Source organism: Sinohyriopsis cumingii, chromosome 5, assembly GCF_028554795.1.
Source record: "Sinohyriopsis cumingii isolate HCF-2022 chromosome 5, ASM2855479v2, whole genome shotgun sequence".
NCBI lineage: Eukaryota > Metazoa > Mollusca > Bivalvia > Unionida > Unionidae > Sinohyriopsis > Sinohyriopsis cumingii.
This window is the reverse complement of record NC_142965.1, coordinates 35,624,698-35,649,417: the sequence shown is the minus strand read 5'-3', so window position 1 is coordinate 35,649,417 and position 24,720 is coordinate 35,624,698. Positions and strand designations below refer to the sequence as shown.

The window sequence follows — 24,720 nt, the reverse complement described above, 5'->3', positions numbered from 1 at the left end:
CAAGTGTCGCATAACTTGTCAAAGTTTCTATGAAGAAAGAAATAAAGGGCATGAAAAGGGCATGATACTCGAGTGATCCTGAGATATTGGGTAAAATCTCAAGTAAAGTGGAGCAAAACTGAATGATTTTGAAGTCGGGGTGCATTCCAAAAAAAACGGACGAGTCTTGTTCATTTCTAGGCATCACTACAGAGTTCCTTAAATACTGTCCTCATATTTTCGCTGTTTTTGATGAAATCAAGTGTATTACCGAGAGTTCCTAGATTTCTTGTATATTTTTATGTATAATACTTATCAGAGACAAGGCATACACATAGGTTACACATGGCCATAAGAATGCGTGTCAAAGCATCCACATAGGTTACACATTTGCGTAAGAATGGGTGCCAAGGTACACACATAGGTCACACATGACCACAAGAATGCGCGTCAAGGCATACACATAGGTTATACATGCCCATCAGAATGCGTGTCGCACTCAGATATGGCGACTCAACTACGCTACAAATGAATTTGAAATCTGATGCATGCAGTGCCGGATTACTAAATTGGCAGGGTATGCACCTGCCTGTGGGCCCCACGCCTTTTAGCTGCCACGCGACAATACAACTGTGTAATAAAATTGGTTTATTAAAATTATTGGTTGGTACAATTTAAAACGTATTAGGAGAAAATTTGCGGGGGGGGGGGGGGGGGGCAAGATTTTGGCTGCCTAAGAGCTTTCACAGGATTTAAACCAGATACTTAAAATGGGAAAGATTTTTTAAAATCTGATTCAAAACAAAACAAACACACCACGTTTATGCCTATGCTTGGGACTAACTTTGTCCAGACGTAGGTCGAAGACTTGTTCGAACAGGGATAAAACACTATGCTTGGATATCAGCAAGAAAGATTGATCGGGTACACATTCGATTTGCATCTCAGCACTTCGAGATAAGAGGTCGCTACACAAATACTTGTTTTCTTCCATACTGCCACTTCTCAACAAAATCGATCTTCAACAGCCTAAATACTAACATGAAAAATCCATTCCAATATGTCACTGACCTAGCTTTGCGTTAATAATTCCTTTAATAACCAGACCGCAGAATGCCATATGAGCCGACTCCCGGGTCGGAATATTTAAGATAAACATTTAGCCTGAATATATCAATAAATCATTTATTTTTGCAAACAGATATCAGTAACTTAGCACTTCCGCGAACTGGAAAATAGACCAGACAACGTGAAAAAAGTTGTTTCTGTGCTGAAATACCTGACACCTGTAATAACGTACCCTTATGATAAGTTCAGAAAAATAATGCCGTTCAGAAGACTAAGTTAAGGTATTAAATTAAGTATTCTAGTGCAATTTATTTTAAGATTCTGAACCTAAAACATATGTTACATTTATGGTTTTAATATTTTATTAATGAGAACTACACGAAAGATTGGTTTATTGATTCAGAATCAAATATATTTTCCTCAGAATATAAAGTTTATTATTATTATTATTATTATTATTATTATTATTATTATTATTCGTATTATTATTATTATTAAAACTATTCTTTTTATTATTATTATCTTCAACCAAGTCTACATCTACTGTTTTTGCCTCCATACACACTCGTATGTCAAGGTGGGTCATAATACACGTATCATTATCAAGCTACACTTGACCATATATAATGTCACCTACAACTACTTCTGTTCCCTTTTAAGAGGATAATACAATTGATTTTTATACGATTCCCATAAAAGAAGTCTTTTCTTGGGATGACACAAATCCAAGCGATTTATGATGTTTCTTCATAACTCATGATCATTCTTTCTACAGCATGGTCATGATGCCAATATAGGCTACTGCATTTGCATGGGAAAATTTGAACGAGTTTTTCGGATGGAATAATACTGTACGACCTTGGGAATACAGTATATCCATCCGACAAAACGAGTTTATATTTTCCCATGCAAATACAGTAACCTTTTTATTATATGCACATTTTCTTATTCTACCTAAGGCTTAATTATATAAACAGAATACATTGCAAGAAACAAAGTATGCCGTATTCCAAACTAAATACACAAGCTCAGATTCGTCATTACACAAAAACAACATTATTAATGCGCACATAACTCGGCCAGGATAAATTTGAACTTGTCGCGCGCTAGACACAAGTTTCGATAGAAAATGGCGTTTATGTCTACTTAAAATTGAAAATTGGAGTCATATTGTGAATTAATGCGCATTGCAACAAGTTTTCCATTTGATCTGGAATGAATAGACTTTGGTATTTTTTTCGGTGCTACGAAATTTCGTGATTATGGACTGGGTTCATCTGTGCATCTGTACATGAGATATATCGGATTGAAGCAGCGCTGTAGAAGCGTGTTGACATCTGCAAGTCTGTTTGTTCTGTCATTGACTATTTTAAATCATACTGTGGAAAAAAATATAAAGTCTTTCAGTTGCAATTCAAAAAGACGCTATTGAATTTAATGTTCATTTCATTTTGAGTGCAGTAAGGAGGATGTAATTGCACTTGGAATACAGTACAATTTCAAAATGTGTAATCAAGCTTGAGAACTCGTGTAATTCGGATTTGCAGAACTAACAAAGTACATTTTGAGAAAATTCAGGATGTAAAACCAAGTATATTTTTAGCCATTCTTATTACCAGCTAAAGAAGACAGTTTATACCTTGTCACTTATATGTTATTTGTAAGGACCATGTCTGGCGTCCACTGTTTAGCTAGCCTAAATCCGAAACATTGTATCAAAAAGTTAACGCGGAATGTACCAGAGCAGCTGGTATTGGCAGTCCACGAAACATCTGCTTTAGTCCATTCACAAACAAATTTCATCAACCAAATCGTAAAGCGCCTACTACGCGAGTTTACAATAGAAAGTAGTTCTTTTATGCACTTGAATGTAATATGAAGGTGTGCAATATCGTAAAATACTAAACGATTCTGACAATGTAAAGTTAACGGAGAAAAAAATGAGCATATACTAATTAACTTTACGTGACATCATACCATTAATTCTTAGCGTCATGCAGTTAAAATGGCATTTATCCACTTCTAAACCAAATTCAAATGGAAATGTAAAAAATGCACTTAAAGACCTTTGCTTCCATCAATATGAAGCTTAATGAACAATTAAACCTATCATATTTTTGAGGCCGTTAGTGTACTGTTTATTTGTTCATGAAATTCATGTTGACCTCATTGAAAGGCCCATAATCTAAAAATGTAATTCATTTTCGAACTACTAATGGAAACGTCTATGTTTACTGACGAAAGAGCAAAGTATTTGCAAATTATTTTACTTAGAAAATCGACTCCAACAAAAGCGCCGATAGACAGAGTATAGTACACGGTATGTGTACTCTACTTTTAGTTTTGCAAAAAAAAGGTCTACCCATTGATCTTTTTTTTGAACACATAAAACATCATACACGAAACCCACACAGTAAATACTACCGTTCCTAAGATTTACATGTTAGTCTATCCATGTTCACATGATGGTTGTAATTATTCTTACCACCCCATTACCAAATGCTTAACAATAAATTCAATGTTGACAGATTCTGTACGTGCTTTTGCTTTAAAAATGACATAATAAAGGAAATGCATCTGAATGCATGTTCAAGTATATGTCGACATTTTATGAGCATCACATTATTCATCTTGACTGGTAAGCACTACATTATTCATCTTGACTGGTAAGCACTACATTATTCATCTTGACTGGTAAGCACTACATTATTCATCTTGACTGGTAAGCACTACATTATTCATCTTGACTGGTAAGCACTACATTATTCATCTTGACTGGTAAGCACTACATTATTCATCTTGACTGGTAAGCACTACATTATTATTCTTGACTGGTAAGCACTACATTATTCATCTTGACTGGTAAGCACTACATTATTCATCTTGACTGGTAAGCACTACATTATTCATCTTGACTGGTAAGCACTACATTATTCATCTTGACTGGTAAGCACTACATTATTCATATTGACTGGTAAGCACTACATTATTCATCTTGACTGGTAAGCACTACATTATTCATCTTGACTGGTAAGCACTACATTATTCATATTGACTGGTAAGCACTACATTATTCATCTTGACTGGTAAGCACTACATTATTCATATTGACTGGTAAGCACTACATTATTCATCTTGACTGGTAAGCACTATATTATTCATCTTGACTGGTAAGCACTGCATTATTCATATTGACTGGCAAGCACTACATTATTCATCTTGACTGGTAAGCACTACATTATTCATCTTGACTGGTAAGCACTACATTATTCATATTGACTGGTAAGCACTACATTATTCATCTTGACTGGTAAGCACTGCATTATTCATCTTGACTGGTAAGCACTACATTATTCATCTTGACTGGTAAGCACTGCATTATTCATCTTGACTGGTAAGCATCACATTATTCATCTTGACTGGTAAGCACTGCATTATTCATCTTGACTGGTAAGCACTACATTATTCATCTTGACTGGTAAGCACTACATTATTCATCTTGACTGGTAAGCACTACATTATTCATCTTGACTGGTAAGCACTACATTATTCATCTTGACTGGTAAGCACTACATTATTCATCTTGACTGGTAAGCACTACATTATTCATCTTGACTGGTAAGCACTACATTATTCATCTTGACTGGTAAGCACTACATTATTCATATTGACTGGTAAGCACTACATTATTCATCTTGACTGGTAAGCACTACATTATTCATCTTGACTGGTAAGCACTACATTATTCATCTTGACTGGTAAGCACTACATTATTCATATTGACTGGTAAGCACTACATTATTCATATTGACTGGTAAGCACTGCATTATTCATCTTGACTGGTAAGCATCACATTATTCATCTTGACTGGTAAGCACTGCATTATTCATCTTGACTGGTAAGCACTACATTATTCATATTGACTGGTAAGCACTACATTATTCATCTTGACTGGTAAGCACTACATTATTCATCTTGACTGGTAAGCACTACATTATTCATCTTGACTGGTAAGCACTACATTATTCATCTTGACTGGTAAGCACTACATTATTCATCTTGACTGGTAAGCACTACATTATTCATATTGACTGGTAAGCACTACATTATTCATCTTGACTGGTAAGCACTACATTATTCATCTTGACTGGTAAGCACTGCATTATTCATCTTGACTGGTAAGCACTACATTATTCATCTTGACTGGTAAGCACTGCATTATTCATCTTGACTGGTAAGCACTACATTATTCATCTTGACTGGTAAGCACTACATTATTCATATTGACTGGTAAGCACTACATTATTCATCTTGACTGGTAAGCACTACATTATTCATCTTGACTGGTAAGCACTACATTATTCATATTGACTGGTAAGCACTACATTATTCATCTTGACTGGTAAGCACTACATTATTCATCTTGACTGGTAAGCACTACATTATTCATCTTGACTGGTAAGCACTACATTATTCATATTGACTGGTAAGCACTGCATTATTCATCTTGACTGGTAAGCACTACATTATTCATCTTGACTGGTAAGCACTGCATTATTCATCTTGACTGGTAAGCACTACATTATCCATCTTGACTGGTAAGCACTACAGTATTCATATTGACTGGTAAGCACTACATTATTCATCTTGACTGGTAAGCACTACATTGTTCATCTTGACTGGCAAGCACTACATTATTCATCTTGACTGGTAAGCACTACATTATTCATATTGACTGGTAAGCACTACATTATTCATCTTGACTGGTAAGCACTACATTATTCATCTAAATTGGTAAATATTACATTATTCATCGAAATTGGTAAAATCACATTATGCAGCGAAATTGGTAAACATTATATTATTTATCTTAACTGGTAAACATTACATTATTCATCTAAATCGGTAAATATTACATTATTCATCTAAATTGGTAAATATTACATTATTCATCGAAATTGGTAAGTATGACATTATTCATCGAAATTGGTAAAATCACATTATGCATCTAAATTGGTAAGCATCATATTATTTATCTTAACTGGTAAACATTACATTATTCATCTAAACTGGTAAATATTAAATAATTCATCGAAATTGGTAAATATTACATTATTCATTGAAATTGGTAAATATTACATTATTCATCGAAATTGGTAAGTATGACATTATTCATCAAAATTGGTAAAATCACATTATGTATATAAATTGATAAACATCATATTATTTACCTTAACTGGTAAACATTACATTATTCATCTAAATTGGTAAATATTACATAATTCATCGAAATTGGTAAATATTACATAATTCGTCGAAATTGGTAAATATTACATTATTCATCTAAATTTGTAACATAACATTATTCATCTAAACTGGCAAACCTCACATCATTTATCTGAATAGATAACATCACATCATCGTATCTAAATTGATAAACATCCCATTATTCATCTAAACTGGTAAACATCACATTATCCATTTAAAATGGTAAACATGACAGTTTTCATCTAAATTGGTTAACAACCCATTACTTATCTAAACTGATAGCATGACATCATTCTTCTGTTTTTAACATCACAATATTCATCTAAATTGTCTAACATCATGTTATTCTCCTAAATTGGTAACATCACAGTAGTCATCTAAATTGGTAACATCGCATTATTCATCTAAAATGGTAACATATTCATCTAATTTCACAAGCATCACTATATTCATAAAAACTGGTAAACATTGCACTGTCATCTAAATTGATAAACATCCCATTATCCATCTAAATTGATAAACACCTCATTGTTCATCTAAACTGATAATGTCAAATTATTCTTCTAAATTATTCAACATCACATTATCCTCCTAAATTGATAACATCACTTTATTCATCTAAATTGGTTACATCACATTGATAAACATCTCATTATTCATCTAGGTTTGTAAACATCACATTTATCTGAATTGCTAAACATTTACATTATTCCTCTAATTTGATAATGCCACAGTATTTATCTAAATTAATAAACATCACATTTTTCATTAAAATTGGTGAACATCAACACTATTCATCTAAATTAGTAAACATCACATTATTAATCTAAATTGACGATTATGGCATTATCATCTAAGTTGGTAAACATCACGTTATTCATCTTCCAGCTTTGTACACCTCGGCATCTATGACATCAGATCCTATGGCTTTTCCACAAGACAGATAATTGTAGACACTGTGCACACTGGGTGGAATGTGTCCAGCTCAGCATTAGTTTCCCCTCGAAGCAAGCTTTATGAGCTTCATCGTTGTTGGAGGATTGACGGTTGAGGAAAACAATGAAGTGCTCGACCTATCGGTCCAGATCCGAACCTTGTCAGTAAGAAGTGTTGTTCCATCTGCACTGAGGTAGAGAGAGGACCCGAAAGACTGTGGGTTGTAGATAGCTTTCATGGCGTCGTGGTAGCACTTTGAGTCGTTTCTATCTACATAGGTCTGAATCTCATATACTTTACTGCGGGGTCTTAAGTCCTGCGCATCGAGCCTGAAATGCACTGTGCATTCTGATGAAGGCTGCCATCTTTGACGCTGAGGAAGGGTCATTCAGAAGGACTCCGTGTATGCGGTGTTTTTCTGCGAGTAGTGAATTTATCTCCTGATCGTTCTCATCGAACCAGTCCTGGTCTTTGCGTACCGCCTGTCCCAGATGTAAAAGGGCGGTGGAATAGACCTTGTCTCAAAAAGAGACACATTCCTCTTTCACCGTAGCCTGGTCGCTATCCAGGATCCTCAAGAGGCTTTCAGCGACTGGACTATTTTTCAGCTTGGAGACGTTTAGTCTCTTTACAGTCGTTTTCCCTTGGGGACATCTCTTGGGCTAGATGTGAGGGCTGAATTTGGAGACAAGCAGCCTGTGGTGTGTCCAACAGTGAGCAACACATATGGCAGTCGTCACTCGTAAGTCCTGTTCAGCCTTCATCCTGGTGATGACTTAGTCGATGAGATGCCATTACTTTGAGCGGGTGTATATTCATGACGTCTTGTGTCGGGTAGGTTTGCGGAATAAGGTGTTGGTCATAACGAGATCATATGCTAGCATCTTGAACAGCAAGGTCCGTTATTGTTGCATTTGCCGATGCCATGCATTTGGGCAACCTTTTCCAAAGTTTGATGGTCAGTCTCCACTCTAGCGTTAAAGTCTCCAAGAATGACGAGCTTTTCCGTTTTCGGGGTGGCTGAAATGAGAGAATCCAGTTCTTCAAAGAACTTTTCTTTCACATTATCTGGGCTTGGCATTGATCGAACGTAGGTGCAGATCAACATGGCACTCTTCTTTTCCCCAAAGGGAGTTGTAAAGTCATTGGGCGATCACGTAGGTCCTTGGGAATGCTAGTAAGGTTGCGCACTAGGTGAGACTTAACCTGAATCCTACACGTGCCTAAAGACGTTCTTCACTGCCACAGCCACTCCAGAAGAACTATAGCCGCCTACTTCTGACAGCTGACCCTCGTCCGCTAGGTGAGTCTCACTCAAAGCTCCATGTCCATATTTTATCGTGCCAGTTCCCTAGCAACCAATGCACTCCATTTCTCTGGTTTATCTGCCTTGTCATTGTCCGCAAGAGTTCGTACATTCCATGTGCCGAAGGTGAGCACCATCATCTTTTTCTTATTTGTTGATATTCGACAACAAGGACGGAATCTCCGCCAGCCGTGGTACACTGACCAGGGTGAAATAAAATAGGTTATGTTTAGGGCATCTTTTCCAGCCCCTTTCTTATGCAATGGAGGCGAGCAGAACGATCCTACTGTTTCTGTCCAATCGAAAGCGATCCTATGCATTGACCCGCATATGTGTAAGTTTGTGGCTACAGCTTATGTGTTGTCCTCATTTGCTGTTCCGTCACACCGTAAGACTTAGAGTTCTGTGGTATGGGTTGAAGCTGTGACTTGCGCTTGACTTGGGGTCTAGATGCACTAGATGATCATAGCGTCCTAAATGTCTCGCCGTGCTCTTCACGTTCTTTGACGCGTTCTGGGTTCGTTTTTCTGTTTGTTGAACCAACTGGTAGTTTCTTCCGCAAAGTCCGCCGAGTCCATTCTTCACATGCTTAGGTAGACAAGCCCTAACTCGCCGAGGGTTCAAGACCCGTAGGCTAAACACACCTGATTTAGCCCGCCTGTCCAAGCAGTTTGCCAAAGTTTGGCTGCTGTAGCAAACTGAAAGCTTCTTGGAGGCACAGGTGAGAGATTTGCGCCAATCAGGGTCCAAAATTGAATGAACTCTCTCCTGACCAGAGGTGATAAACCTCCCTGACGCACACGCACATATGTGCATACATACATACATACATACATACATACATACATACATACATACATACATGCCGTAAGTTGTTTGGTAGGTCAATCAGGCATACGTTAGATGATTAGAAACATATTTGAATTCATTCCAACTTTATCAAAGCAAGTAGTTATCTCATACAGAATTGCCCATTAGAGTGTTGCTAGATAACATAGATACGTATTCGATCAATAAACAGCGTGACCCTCAAGTAACGATAGAGTAAAGAACTGTATGTATGTATATATGTATGTATGTATGTATGCATGCATGCATGCATGCATGCATGGATGGATGGATGGATGTATGTATCAATGTATGTATGTGTGTGTGTGCTAAAGGGTTGGGCTGTATATTATCATTATTATTATTATTATTATTATTCAGTCGCTTAAAAAGAGAGGCACAGCTGCAGCAATTGGAGAACCAAGCTTTCCTTCCTTCATCCACAGATGCAGCTGTCAGCAAAGCATGGTCCTTTACCATAGATAGTGAGATGTACAACATTGTCTACTGTAAGTTATCACAACAGAATAGAGCTTAACGTTTTTAAACCTCAAGTAACTATCTGACCAAGGTTCGAATAGGGGACGAATTAAAAAAAAGTATCTGCAATATATGCTCATATTCTTTGTCCATATAATTCAACCTTTTAGTATCACTCCTTGTCTAGTGACAGTACTTTCCGTTGTTTCTTGCGTATATGTGTACCATGTCCACTGACTTGTATGTAACTTTATATGTCTGAGGAATCCGGAGTGAATTTGTATGAAGTGGAGAGTTAATTACAGGGGTCGCCATGCTAGGTATGAATGCCTATATCCTTCCCTATGTATGAAGTGGAGAGTTAACTACAGGGGTCGCCATGCTAGGTATGAAGGCCTATATCCTACCGTCGTATGAAGTGGATAGTTAATTACAGGGGTCGCCATACTAGGTATGAATGCCTATATCCTTCCCTATGTATGAAGTGGAGAGTTAATTACAGGGGTCGCCATGCTATATATGAATGCCTCTATCCTTCCCTATGTTCCATGTGTGCCATGTCGAAAGGGTTTGAGGGTTGTGCTTGAGGGCAACGCGATGGACAACTCGCAGACCCGGGTTAAAATTTCAGTATGCGATGAAATTAAAAATTATATAAGTTGCATACTATTTTTACGCACATAATTTTGTTTTATATTATCATGCATTTCCCTGTATGATCGGCTATATATCTATCTATATGTATGTATTTCTGTCTCTCTGTCTGTCAGTGCGTCCCTCCGTCCATCCATCCACATATCTACCTACCCACCAACCTATCTATCTATGTCTTTCTGTCTGTTTGTTTGTCTTTCTGCCTGTGTGTCAGTTCGTCCGTCCACCCATCTACCTATTTACCTACCCACAACCTATTTATTTATCTATCTATATATATTAATTTTTTAAAAATTTATTTATTTATTTGATCACACTTTACTCTCAATCCTGTTTCTCGCTTTTAACTTCTGTGTCCGCTACCTGTACTTAAAGGAAATTTGCAGACAAAATAAAGTACTAATTTAAATGTGGAAATGTTAAAAATAAATATGACTTTTTATATATAACAAAGCTAGCAAAAGATACGATTCATCAATATTGTTTCATAAATGTCACTTAAAATGAGCATCTCGTGTTCAATGCGCTATGTTAGTAACAATATTGCAAACGCTATATGTGGAAGGTTCATACTTACAGGCATGGATTATTATTTGCCATTTTCATATCTCTAAGAGCTCGAGAAACAGCAGCTAAAAGAATCAAGGGGTCAATATCCGCAATGCAAGTGTTGGCACGTTTAAAATTCTTCAGTGTGGCTAAAGCTGTTCATTTCTTTGAATTGTGAAATTCGGTGTACAATAATACAGAATTTTCATTATTCATAAATATTATATTTCATATATTTATAATTATATAAGATTTATTTATTTTCAGTTATGGACACCTGCGAAGTGATATGCAATGACAGCGTGGTTGATATAATGGTAAGTAAATACGAAATCACTTTCGTTTGCTTGAATCCTTGAAGATGAAAAGATAGGTCAAATAATATTCATTTATTTATTTAGTAAGAATAATTTAACCAATCGGAAGACCTCATGGATTTCATGGATTTTCTGCACAAAACCACATCGGATATGCCTATACTTGCTTTAAAATGGCGGGGAACTCTGTCACAAGCTAAACTTTGCGAGGCAAATACAACCAGTTAAAATCATTGTGATACTTTCACGGAATTTTTTTGTGCACATATTGAGAACATTAGGCTACTTTCAATCTTGCAAATTGAATTTAAATGGAAATTAAATCATAAAATGTTACAATGTTACAATTACTAACGAATCTCTCATTGAAGCATATCCTATATGTGAAAGGGAATTTTCTTTTTATTTTATGCTCAAACGTAATGGCTAGCCATGAACAACAACATATCGAGTAGCAGATTTCTAACTTTATCAGCGGCTTACCGTTTATGTTCTAATGTCTTTTATGAATATTCACACAGAAAATATAAACAGTAACATAATTCTCCTTTCCAAGTCGAAGAAAATTAATATAAGATATAATAAAATATGCATCAACTCGGTACGTTTTCAACGGGAAGAGGCCACACCTGCTGCACAAAAATGCGTCAAACGAATATTATGCAATATCGTGGTCATGATGATATGTGTCCATTCACGTGCAATGAGAAAATCTGTCTCAGAAAATTCATATATATATATATATATATATATATATATATATATATATATATATATATATATATATATATATATATATATATATATATATATATATATATATAATTACATCCGCACGTGTGTGTGTGTGTGCGCGCGTGAGTGTGTGTCACACCGATAAATATGCCCAATTAAGCAATAATGGCTAGAACAATATACTTTATTTCAGTCCAACTTTGATGATCAATCCGCCACCCACGACTTCGTTCTCGGCAGCTCTTTCAAAGCCAGGATTAAAAGCACGTACAACCCCCTCCAGGGTGGTCCTGTTACCCATACTCTTACCATTGATGGCAATCCGGTTCCCGAATAAAGAAGATTGGAGAGATTACACGCTTGGGAATTCTGGCAAAGATATTCATATGATCACTGTGATCTAAAAAGGAGCTGACTTTTTTCTTGTGATATGTTCCATTTACTAAAAGTTACTCTGTGTATGACATATGAAAATGTTTTGCATCTTTCATTACAGCAAAATTCTCTGAATGTTCTGCAACGCGAATTTTAGTGAACAGAAGTTTCACATTTGTCTTACCTGATATTATTGATATAAAAACTGCGTCAAGCTATAGCATAGTTTAGTCATATAATATCAAGAAATATAATGCTTAACTTCATACTTTGTTTTTTAAAGTTTCTTTTTTTACAGTTAACAGACACTTGTTTGTATTTTTTTATTTTTTATTGTTGCTTTTTTGTTATTGCTGCGTTTTAAAACCTTTATAACTTCGTTCACGTTTTGTTGGGGAGTTTTCGTCTGTTGACTATTTCTTGCTTTCTTTTAAAATGTTTTACACTGTGTAGATGAAATTTCTGGCAAACCAGGACGTTTTTCACCGACCAATATCTCTCTTTCGTCCCAACAAAATTATATTTTGTAATCGCAAGAAATGCAATTAATGTAAAATATTGATAGAATGGAGAGATTACGACGATCCTTATTCATTACAATACGGGAATATACATAACAATTTTGGACATTGTTCGAGCCAAGCTGTGAACGGCAAGTAAATCTTCTGCAGTAATTATATACATGGCTTTCTAATCTGACATGGAATATCTTGTCAGCATATGACCAGCAATGGTCAATTATCACCACAGATACGGAATATGACCAGCAATGGTCAAGTATCACCACAGATACGGAATATGACCAGCAATGGTCAGTTATCACTACATGTACGGAATATGACCCACCCTGGCCAATTATCGCTAGAGATACGGATTGTTGTACTACTGCGACTAAGTACCTTCCATAATGATAAATGAAACATTTTTTAACAAATCTGTTCTAACTGGATCAAATTCATAACATTTTTTGGTGCTTGCTGCATTAACAAACACAAGAAAGATAACTTCAAAAATTTGATTTAAATATACATAAATAAATTCTGCGCTATTAATTTTGACGTTTAGCATATATCATCTATAAGTTAATATAGTTTGTGGGACTTAGCAAAACTGTGGCTCCATAACGTGGCTTGTCTTATATAATTCGATAGGTAACAAATGGTAGCCCAGCTGTTGGTTGTAGCTAATGAGATACGGTGGCAGTGACTACTCTTGATTGATATGGTGGAACTCAATTATACGGAGGTTGCAAATTTTGCAAGCTTAACCAGGGTTGCCAGATGAACTTTCAAAATATTGGCATATAGTGGCGTAAAGCTTAATCGACTTCATATATTGCAGCGTCTGCACCTAAAACGTTTTTCTTTTAGCGAATAATACACTAAATCTGGTTCTGATTTACCTTAAACTGAGACTGATTCCGGCTACGCTATGTACATGACATTTGCTTTTACTTCTAGTATTCTTAAAGTTAAAAATGTTTCCACAACAGTGAGACATAAATTTATTAGGGCCTGAATGACAAATAGGTTTACGTGTATTTTATAGGACCCCAGATTAGTATAAACAACTTGGATTATGTGTTGTGGCGTTCAAATGGTTGATATGTTTAACAGTAATTCATATTTTAAAAAAATATATATATGATATACAATAAATGTACTCAATAGTATTAGCGTGGACTTGTATTGGATCTAGATCCATACAAGATACCAGCGATTAAGTAAGCACTCGTTATGTAAATTAGTTTTATCCACGGAAATGTTAGCATTGGCACAAGTTCAACTTAAGAATCGATACATATCAGTAGTCTAAGACCCTGCAAAGTCATTGTTAAGTTCACAGTTGAAAATTATACACTTTTAATCAATGTGTTAAAGATAATTAATTATATGCTATTGTAATGTTTTGAAGCGGTCGAGACTTACAATAAATTTTTGCAAACTATTTCACGAAAATAGTTAATAATTTTTTTTAAATAAGATTTTTTGTCAATAACGATACAATTATAAACGGTACAAATTATCAGCCTACCTTGCGTGTCAAAAAAACTGACGTAATTCCACATTCCATTAACCAAGTAAATATCTTGAACAAATATAAATTATATTATGACAATATACCTGTAATACGTTAAAAAAGTGTTGTAAGAGTTATCGATCCTACAAAGTTATATATATATATATATATATATATATATATATATATATATATATATATATATATATATATATATATATTCGAATGCTGAACCATTCCATCTAAGAATTGCATTGATATTCTTTTGCTTAAAACCTTTATATTTATTTTTAACATTTTTATATTTCGCTGGGCATATGATATTATTACTCCAATATTTCTAACACAAAAGGAAACATTTTAAATTTAACTAAGTGTAATTTATTAGATGAAAAGTTTGAACTGTAATTTCACGATTAGTTGTGTATTAACACATTAAGTGTCTATATTTTTTAAGAGATTTGCAGTCTTATATAAAATATTTTGGGGTAATTTTTAAAGCACTTTTTACTTCAAATGCGAAAATAGTGGATTCAAAACTTCATCACGAAATAAAGATAATGGAACTATAGTAACATAACCAGCTACAAGAAAAATATTTTCCTTGGCATGAAGTTTAACATGACTAGACATACTGCAGTGCTGTCGAAGAATAATTCAATTATGGCACATTTGAGATACATATATTAATCCGAAAAGAATGTTATCTTGGAAACAGCGCGTATCATTCAGACTAGTATGTATTCTCATCGAGGTTTCGTTGGTGGTTCGGTCTTTGCATTTATTAAAACTATATTTTTTTTTTTAATAGGAATTATGATGTACATATTTGTATGCGGTTGTTATTCATATTGATTGTTAACATCACATAAATGTAGATTCAGCCACAAGATGTTCATTTTTTCTACGTGTATTTATGCTCAGATACTATACATGTAAATTAATGAAAACTACTTGTGATACCTGCATCTCACAGTAAAAAGTAATACAAAAAGTACTGTCGATAAGCGAACAATTATGGACATCTTGTATAGTGTGAAACATGTTTGCTTTAATTTTTAAATTTCTTGGTCAATGCAACCGCCATCAACATAAGACTCGGCTTGCATAGTACCGTAACTGTCTCTCCCAAAAAGAAAATTCCTGATTTCATAATGACACTGATGGTTATCATCAAGACATTTATTGATTTCAGTTTCATTCACGAACAAGAAAAGGTATTCAACCAATGTCATTATGAGAATCAGTTTTAACATTACAAGCAACTATAACTTCCAGAGGTACAAACGATGACAGCCTTAGCAATGACAGGAGAAATATGGTCTGGAATTTTTAAGTTACTTAAGACTTTGATAATTTTCATCCAAGTTTTAGAAGTATTGTGCTATGAGTTTTTCCATCGTTTATAAAGTACCATGGGGACAGGAGATAAAACCGATACCTGCTTCTAAGCTTGACATGGATCCGCTGTCAAGTACGTAAATATCTTCTAAGAATTATGGATACAATAGAATTTACCAAAATCAAAGTTTTTCTAGCTTCAGACCAAAATAAACAACACGTCCTGAAAATAAATAAAGGTCATATAATTCTTCATTTTTAATTTTGTAAAAGTTACATTTTTTATTTTGTGTATGTCACTCTTGAAACTTTTGACAACCGCTTACCCAATTTCCACATTCCCGTACTGATAGGGTTTACATTGTTTGGGAAAACATCAAATCAAACCACAGTATAGCAGGCTTGATATATTTGTTTTAATGAATAGGATGTGTCCTTTTCTGATTGTATTTTACATTATTATTCAAGAACAGAAGGAAATCGGTAATATGTGTTTTGTCACCATAAATTTGAAAGCCGTATATTTGTTATAGATAGTTTTGTCCACTAGTTATTCAGAACAGTTTTAAAGACAATTTTAACATAAGAACAACGTGTCTTTTAGGTTATATGTTTGTTGTTTTTTGTTATACTTGGATCCCAATAAATATCTGTTTTTAAGGTTTGACGATTTTTCTTTGTCGTTTGTTATGACCTACTGTCACAGATGTTCCTTGAAGCCAGTAAGATGTTTGATTGCAGTTTTTAAAAAATATTAGCGCGCGCGAGTGTGTGTGTGTGTGCGCGCGCGCTCGCGTGTGTGTGTGTCTATTCCCCATCTTCTTCCTCTGTCAATTTATATTCCCAACAATCCATAGCTCAAGTCCATAGTGTAGAGGCTCATTAGTACATTCATGTATCTTTACATATATGGAGTTGTCATGACGACCTCTATCTCGCTGATATATTTACAACGTTGTGTTCAAAGTTTAAACCAAGATATAATTAAGTGATATGCAGTAATTAAAACTAATAAATCAGTTAATTATCCCTTGTGATGGCTGTAAAAAAAATCTTAAGGACTGGCTGACTTCTGTTAGAATTTTTCAAGTAGATCTATTTTATTTCAACACAAGCGGTTTCTGTACAATCGCACAACTTCAATTGTTCAAACATGGCCATGCAGAGATCTCATATCAAACGATATCAATGAGTTAATGGTGTGAATTACATAATTTCAGTATTGTGCTTGCCATGGCTAACAAAACACCTAAAAGTTATTCAACTCGTGTACTGGATATATATATATACATACAATTTATTAACAAATAGAGATAAACAGTTTTAGTAATATTTGTATTATGTATAATACACGCTTATTAGAAGTAAAGAAAATAAATTAAAAACAAACAAAAAAAAAAAAATTACAAATACAAAATAAAAAATAAAAAGATAAATGTATACAACATATATACCAGTATAATCTTTATAGCTGTTGAAGTGGTTATCAGAACTCAATTTATTTAATAAAAATATAATAAAAAAATATGGTGTGCATTACGGTTACTATCAAGTATTTTATAAATAATTAATCATATTATATTGATAATTAATTACAAATTCAATTTCATTTTTAAAGAATTAGTAAACTTATTTTTATGTTATTAGATTATACTTTTACCAATTAAGATTTTCTGCAAAGTAAAATAATATGAAATATTCATATCTAATTGTAAACAGGGGACATAATTCAGAAAAAAATTACGAAATGTCATATAGTGTTTTTGAATTTAGACCTTTTGGATATACCGTATTAAGACGGTGAATCCAATAGGTTTCCTTTAAAACCTATTAAAGGTTTTAATCATATATATATATATATGTATGTATGTATGTATGTATGTATGTATGTATGTATGTATGTATGTATGTATGTATGTATGTATGTATGCAAAGCTCAAAACACACTCAATATATTTATTATTATTATTATTATTATTATTATTATTATTATTGTTAGCACTTTTATGAAAAAAATCTGATGTTGCTTCTGGCTAACCATTCACAAATCTCTAAAATTGCACCACACAGTCGTCACGTTAAATATTTAACATTGTTTATATGTGCTTCTTGTGTAAAAACAAAATCCAGATGCAATTTGTTCATATTGCTTTACATGTAAGATCTTTTCTTTCTCGAGAAATTACTCATGCATTCGTAAGCAGCTCCTACTCATTGGGAATAAATAATGAACACTGGTAAACTGCTGATATTTACTGGATAGTAATCATTCACACTAGAGCAGCTGCCATACACTAATAATTGGAACATGAGTATCTGCTTTTTGCCGAACATTAATCGTGCACATTTGAGTAGCATCAATTCATTGGACACTACTCATTCACACCTGAGTAGCTTCTATTCATTAGACACTAATCATTCACACTCGAGTAGCTTCTATTCATTGGACACTAATCATTCACACTTGAGTAGCTTTTATTCATTGGACACTAATCATTCACACTTGAGTAGCTTTTATTCATTGGACACTAATCATTCACACTTGAGTAGCTTCTATTCATTGGACACTAATCATTCACACTTGAGTAGCTTCTATTCATTGGATACTAATAATTCACTCATTCACACTTGAGCAGCTTCTATTCATTGGACACTAATGATTCACACTTGAGTAGCTTCTATTCATTGGACACTAATGATTCACACCTGACTAGCTTCTATTCATTGGACATTAATGATGTACACTTGACTAGCTTTTATTCATTGGGCACTAATCATTCACACTTGAGTAGCTGCAATTTATCGGATAATAATCATTCATATCTGAGTAGTGTTATTCATTGGAACCCATTTGTTCACACTTAAATAGCTGTTATTCATTGAACACTGGCCCATCACACTTGAGTGACTGTTATTTATTGGCCACTAATCATTCGCAACTTAGAAGCTGTTTTTCATTGGACATTAATCTTTAACAGGTTTATCTGCTATTCGTCGGACATTAGCAATGCACACTCTTAGTAGGTGCTATTCATTGTATATTAATTGTTCTAAGCTGAGCAGCTGATCTTTGTTCGAGTTAGATCACTCTCACTCATGTCAAGTTGCTCTTCAATGGACATTAATGGTGCATAAATGATTCCATTAGAAAAAAATCATTCGCATTTGAGATGCTTTTCACTGAAAACTTATCATTCACACATGAGTAGCTCCTATTCTTTACACACTAACCATTCACACTTTAGTAGTTGTTATTCACTGGACAATAATTATTCACACTTGAGTAGTTGCTATTCATTAGATTCTAACCATTCACACTTGAGCAGCTGCTATTAGTTAGACTCTAACCATGCACACCTGAGCAGCTGCTTATCATCAGACAATAAGCATTCACACACGAGTAGCTGTTATTCATCAGACAATAACCATTCACACTTGAGTATCTGCTATTCATTAGACTCTAACCATGCACACCTGAGCAGCTGCTTATCATCAGACAATAAGCATTCACACACGAATAACTGTTATTCACCAGACAACAACCATTCACACACCAGTAGCTGCTATTCATCATACAATAGCCTTTCACACGTGAGTAGTTGTTCTTCATTGGACGGTAATCATTCACACTTGAGTAGCTGTTATTCATTAGACTCTAACCATTCACACTTGAGCAGCTGCTTATCATCAGACAATAACCATTCACACACGAATAACTGTTATTCATCAGACAACAACCATTCACACTACAGTAGCTGCTATCCATCAGACAATAACTATTTAAACTTGAGTAGCTGCTATTCATAAGACAATAACCATTCACACTTGAGTAGCTGTTATTCATAAGACAATAACCATTCGCACTTGAGTAGCTGCTATTCATGAGACAATTATCCTTCACACTTGAATAGCTGTTATTCGTCAGACAATAACCATTCACACTTGAGTATCTGCTATTCATTAGACTCTAACCATTCACACATGAGCAGCTGCTAATCATCAGACAATAACCATTTACACATGAGTAGCTGTTATTCATCAGACAATAACCTTTCACACTTGAGTAGTTGTTCTTCATTGGGAGGTAATCATTCACACTTGAGCAGATGTTATTCATCAGACAATAACTATTCACACTTGAGTATCTGCTATTCATCAGACAATAACCATTCACACTTGAGTAGCTGCTATTCATCAGACAATAACCATTCACACTTGAGTAGCTGATATTCATCAGACAATAACCATTCACACTTGATTGGCTGCCGTTCATTAGACACTAACCATTCACACCTGAGTAGCTGCTATTTATTAGACTCTAACCATTCACACTTGAGTTGCTGCTATTCATCAGACAATAATGATTCACACTTGAGTAGCTGCTATTCATTAGACACTAACCATTCACACGATGTGTATCTGCTATTCATCAGACAATAACCAGTCACACGTGAGTAGCTGCTATTCATTAAACTCTAACCATTCACACTTGAGTTGCTGCTATTCATCAGACAATAAGGATTCACACTTGAGTAGCTGCTGTTCATGAGACAATAACCATTCACACTTGAGTAGCTGCTGTTCATGAGACAATAACCATTCACACTTGAGTAGCTGCTGTTCATGAGACAATAACTATTCACACTTGAGTAGCTGCTGTTCATGAGACAATAACCATTCACACTTGAGTAGCTGCTGTTCATGAGACAATAACCATTCATACCTGAGCAGTTGCTAGTATCAGACAATAATGATTCACACTTGAGCAGCTGCTGTTCATGAGACAATAACCATTCACATTTGAGTAGCTGCTGTTCATGAGACAATAACCAATTCACACTTGAGTAGCTGCTGTTCATGAGACAATAACCATTCATACCTGAGCAGTTGCTAGTATCAGACAATAACCATTCACACTTGAGTAGCTGTTATTCATCAGACAATAATCATTCTCAATTGAGTAGCTGCTATTCATCAGAAACTACCCATTCAAATATGAGTAGCTGCTAGTCATCAGACACTACCCATTCAAATTTGAGTAGCTGCTATTCATTGGACACTAACCATTCACACTTGAGTAGATGCTATTCATCAGACACTAGCCATTCACACCTGAATTGCTGCTATTCATCAGACACTAACCATTCACACTTGAGTAGCTGCTATTCATTAGACACTAACCATTCGTACTTGAGTAGCTGCTGTTCATGAGACAATAACCATTCATACTTGAGTAGCTGCTATTCATCAGACACTAGCCATTCACACTTGAGTAGCTGCTATTCAATAGACACTAACCATTCACACTTGAGTAGCTGCTGTTCATGAGACAATAACCATTCACACTTGAGTAGCTGCTATTCATTAAACAATAACCATTCACGCTTCAGTAGTTGTTATTGATCAGACACTAACCATTCACACTTGAGTAGCTGATATTCATTAGACACTAGCAATTCACACTTGAGTAGCTGCTTTTCATTAGACTCTAATAATTCCATTTAATATGCTTGTCTACATTATACCTAACAGCACTATTCATAAGTGCCTTTGATGTGTTTAAAATAACTCAGTTGCAAAAAGGCATTTATCATGGATATTCTTAACTTTTATGCGGGTTTTCTAGTTTTTTATTTTTATTTGTTTCTATCCGTGTTGCATCAGATTTGTTAATCTTCTTGCTTTCCTGGTGATGAATTCAATTATCCTTCCTCTAAATCATTCGAAATAGACGCATACATGTGTGTTATGTATTTGTCTTTGTGATCAGTACTCTTTGATTTGACCGTCAACGTACTTTATCCCTTGTAAATAATATCCTTATACTTCGTATCTATTGCATAATGATATATTACGCTTGGTTTGGTCGACCACAAAACTAGCTTATTTCGACTTCCAAATTGGTCATCCCAAGGAAGTGTAATAATATAGAGGATCTCCTAGTGTACAAAATCAATAAGTGCCTCTTATGTTAATATGTCGTTCCTATTTTGTTTCCATATACAACGGACTTAGTGGTATAACTGGAGTGTAGGAACTCATTAATTTATTAGGCATGAACTCCTATAATTGGAAACATTAAAATTTAAATGCTGAAGCTTTAAAACTCACTGGTCTATTATGCGAGAAACTATTCACTGTAAAACCGTATAACTAGAATCCGATAATACATTATGCGAGAAACCTTTCAGTGTAAACCTCAATGAAGAGAATCGGAGGCTTTAATTTCTGAGACCTCTATCATTCTTTTCTCGATATTGTTTTATTTAAAGTGTAACCATATTAAAAACAGTTATGTTTTTCATTACAAATGCTAATTAAATCCCTGTTATACTGTCCCTTTGCGCATGATTTACGTCTATCATGACCGAAATTTCTCTCTTTTTTCCGTTTAGTTTGCAAACGTCATCAAATCACTCTATGTCAAATATAATTTGATGAACTTTAAGATTTAACCTTGTTTATCATTATAACCATCTGATGTTTATTTTGACTGCAATTCTTTTCTTAAAATAACTTTGTCTACTCCGCTTAGGCACTAGATTTCATCGAACTTCCAGACATTCTCTTCTTGTGATAGAGAAATATTTTCTGCATATACCTAGAACTTAGTTTATAGTTTTCTATATTCGCAATCAAAAACATTATTTCATCCCTGTGTCCTGAAATTTCTATTCCATTCAGCATTTGGTTCAATTGCGCATGTACGTTTCCATTTTAAGTATACATCATTTCATTTCTCAAAATTTGTTTGCATACTTCATTATATTGCACATTGTACAAGTCCCGTTTAAATATTTTATGCAACGGCTTCTCACGGTTTGTATATACGACCGTTTTTAAATGAAAGGTTTATATTGGCAGCAATTCTTCAATAAGGAACTTTGAAACACCAGATTAGTAACATTGGGTGACATTCAGTTAGATACTTTTAGTTAAACTGAAGGACATAATTTTGCGAATGTTAAAACTTGTGGACCGGATGTCTAACTTGCGTTACGTGATTTTGTATCTCTTAACTGGCTTCACGGGTAGGTCGGATACCTCGTCACGCGCCAAGCTCGAGTGAAGACACCTGGATCCAGGCGGAGTGTTTGTGTGTGTGTGTGTGTGTGTGTGTGTGTGTGTGTGTGTGTGTGTGAGCGCGCGCGTGTGTGTGTGTGCGTGTGATTTGGATTTGTAGCTAGCGATGCAGCTGTTAGTACCATTTTTATGTTTTTGGTATGACTCGGCCGGGGTTCGAAGCCGCGACCTCCCACATCTGAGGTGGACGCTCTAACTACTAGGCCACCGGAGTGATTGGAAATGAAAGTTATGAAAATAGACACTCCACGTGTAGGACACCTGATCATAAAGAAATGAATGCTCCCTTTTCAATTTGTTGCCGTGCGTTTTTTTGACGCAAAGGATTTTCATAATATGATCAGGATTTATTTAATACCCAATGCATTGGACTATGGATGACATCGTATATACTTCGAGTATAGGCATTGACTGGTTCCCCGCTTTGCTTGCTCCCTGCCTTGCGCTCCTCTATTCGTATAGCAAAGTGGAATGCAGGGAACATAAAAACAATGAACCAGACTAGCATAGGCAATGTTATGACGGAGTAGCTTCCCCTAATCTCGCGAGCTTCTCACGATTTCCATCGAGCTCAGCAAGCTGTCGTCTAGATGTTTAACCCCAAGGCTTGTTACACTTGAAAATGATCCCCAGACTAAAACGTCATGCACTAAAAAGCATTAGCGAAGAAAGTGAAAGAAGCAGAACACAAAAAAGTAACTGTGGATCTAACTTTAATGAAAAATGGAGAAAATAATTCCTTTGACTGGAATACGGCACGTTCATTATGATTACCGGTGTGACTTCTGATCGCGTAATTGCAAAGACAGCAAAAGTGAATATTGCTTTCGTGACAAGATTTTGGAATTCTTAAAAATCTGCCCTCGTTCGCCATAAGATATCTGGAGAACACATTATAACCTAAGACATTATTACACAACAAAGAAATCAGTAAACTTGCATAGACAAATGCGTTATTTGGATTACAAAGTCAGCGGGTCATTGCAGATTTTGTTGGTTTTTAACTTTGCTGCAATAAAAGAAAGATCTTAAAGTTCAAGTTAACTTATTAGAAAGAAGATGAAAGTAGTAAATGGGGCCAACCTAGCGACAAGGGACTTTACCATGCAAAAACGGTCCATGCACTCTGGCGACAATGGGAATTTAACATGGGGCATTTTAACATGGATGGGACTGTAGAGCGTCAAGGGGAATTGAACATGGAAATTGAACATGGGAATGTCACCTTGGGATCAATGGGAATTAAACATTGGTAACGTCATAGGTTTATAGGGTCAAAACCTTTTATAGGGTGAAATGTATTTGTACGGACAAAGGGTTGATAGGCACAAACATAGACATACAGAAACAAACAAATACACATTCAAACACACAGAAAAGAGGACAGAAATATTCTAAAGAAAGACTCACAGATAGAATAGAGACTCGATAAAGAAAAGTTTGTTGTATGGGTTCAAAACATTTATTCAAGTACATATATACATGGGCTCTCTGGCCTGTGCTTTGGTCTAAGCACTATCCATTAAATACATAAACATTGGAACATAAAAGAAACATATTTACGAGTTGTTTAGTTATTGACTCTAGTAAACTAATGTTTAAAATTAACGTTCACTCCTTTCTAAAATCACTTCATATGCAACGAATTTACATTAAATGTTCGTTTATAAGAAAAAGCTAAAACAAAACAAGTAACAAACAATCAAATAAGAGAAAGTTCGTGTTTGTCTCTCTATCCGTCACACACGTTGTTTAAAATCTGGTCAGCTACCACTTGTGTCC

At 35.0% G+C, this 24,720-nt stretch overlaps 1 protein-coding gene across 1 annotated transcript in view; it reads left to right on the top strand.

Moving 5' to 3' along the window:
- LOC149798934 (uncharacterized) overlaps positions 1-16,519 on the top strand; it is a 32,545-nt gene extending 16,026 nt beyond the window's left edge. Inside the window, exons 2-4 of the mRNA XM_089957847.1 lie at positions 9,767-9,894; positions 11,336-11,385; positions 12,314-16,519. Coding sequence (XP_089813973.1) covers positions 9,767-9,894; positions 11,336-11,385; positions 12,314-12,457 — 322 coding nt within the window. The 3' untranslated portion in view covers positions 12,458-16,519. The remainder of the gene's footprint in view (positions 1-9,766; positions 9,895-11,335; positions 11,386-12,313) is intronic.
- Positions 16,520-24,720: the final 8,201 nt, after the last annotated feature.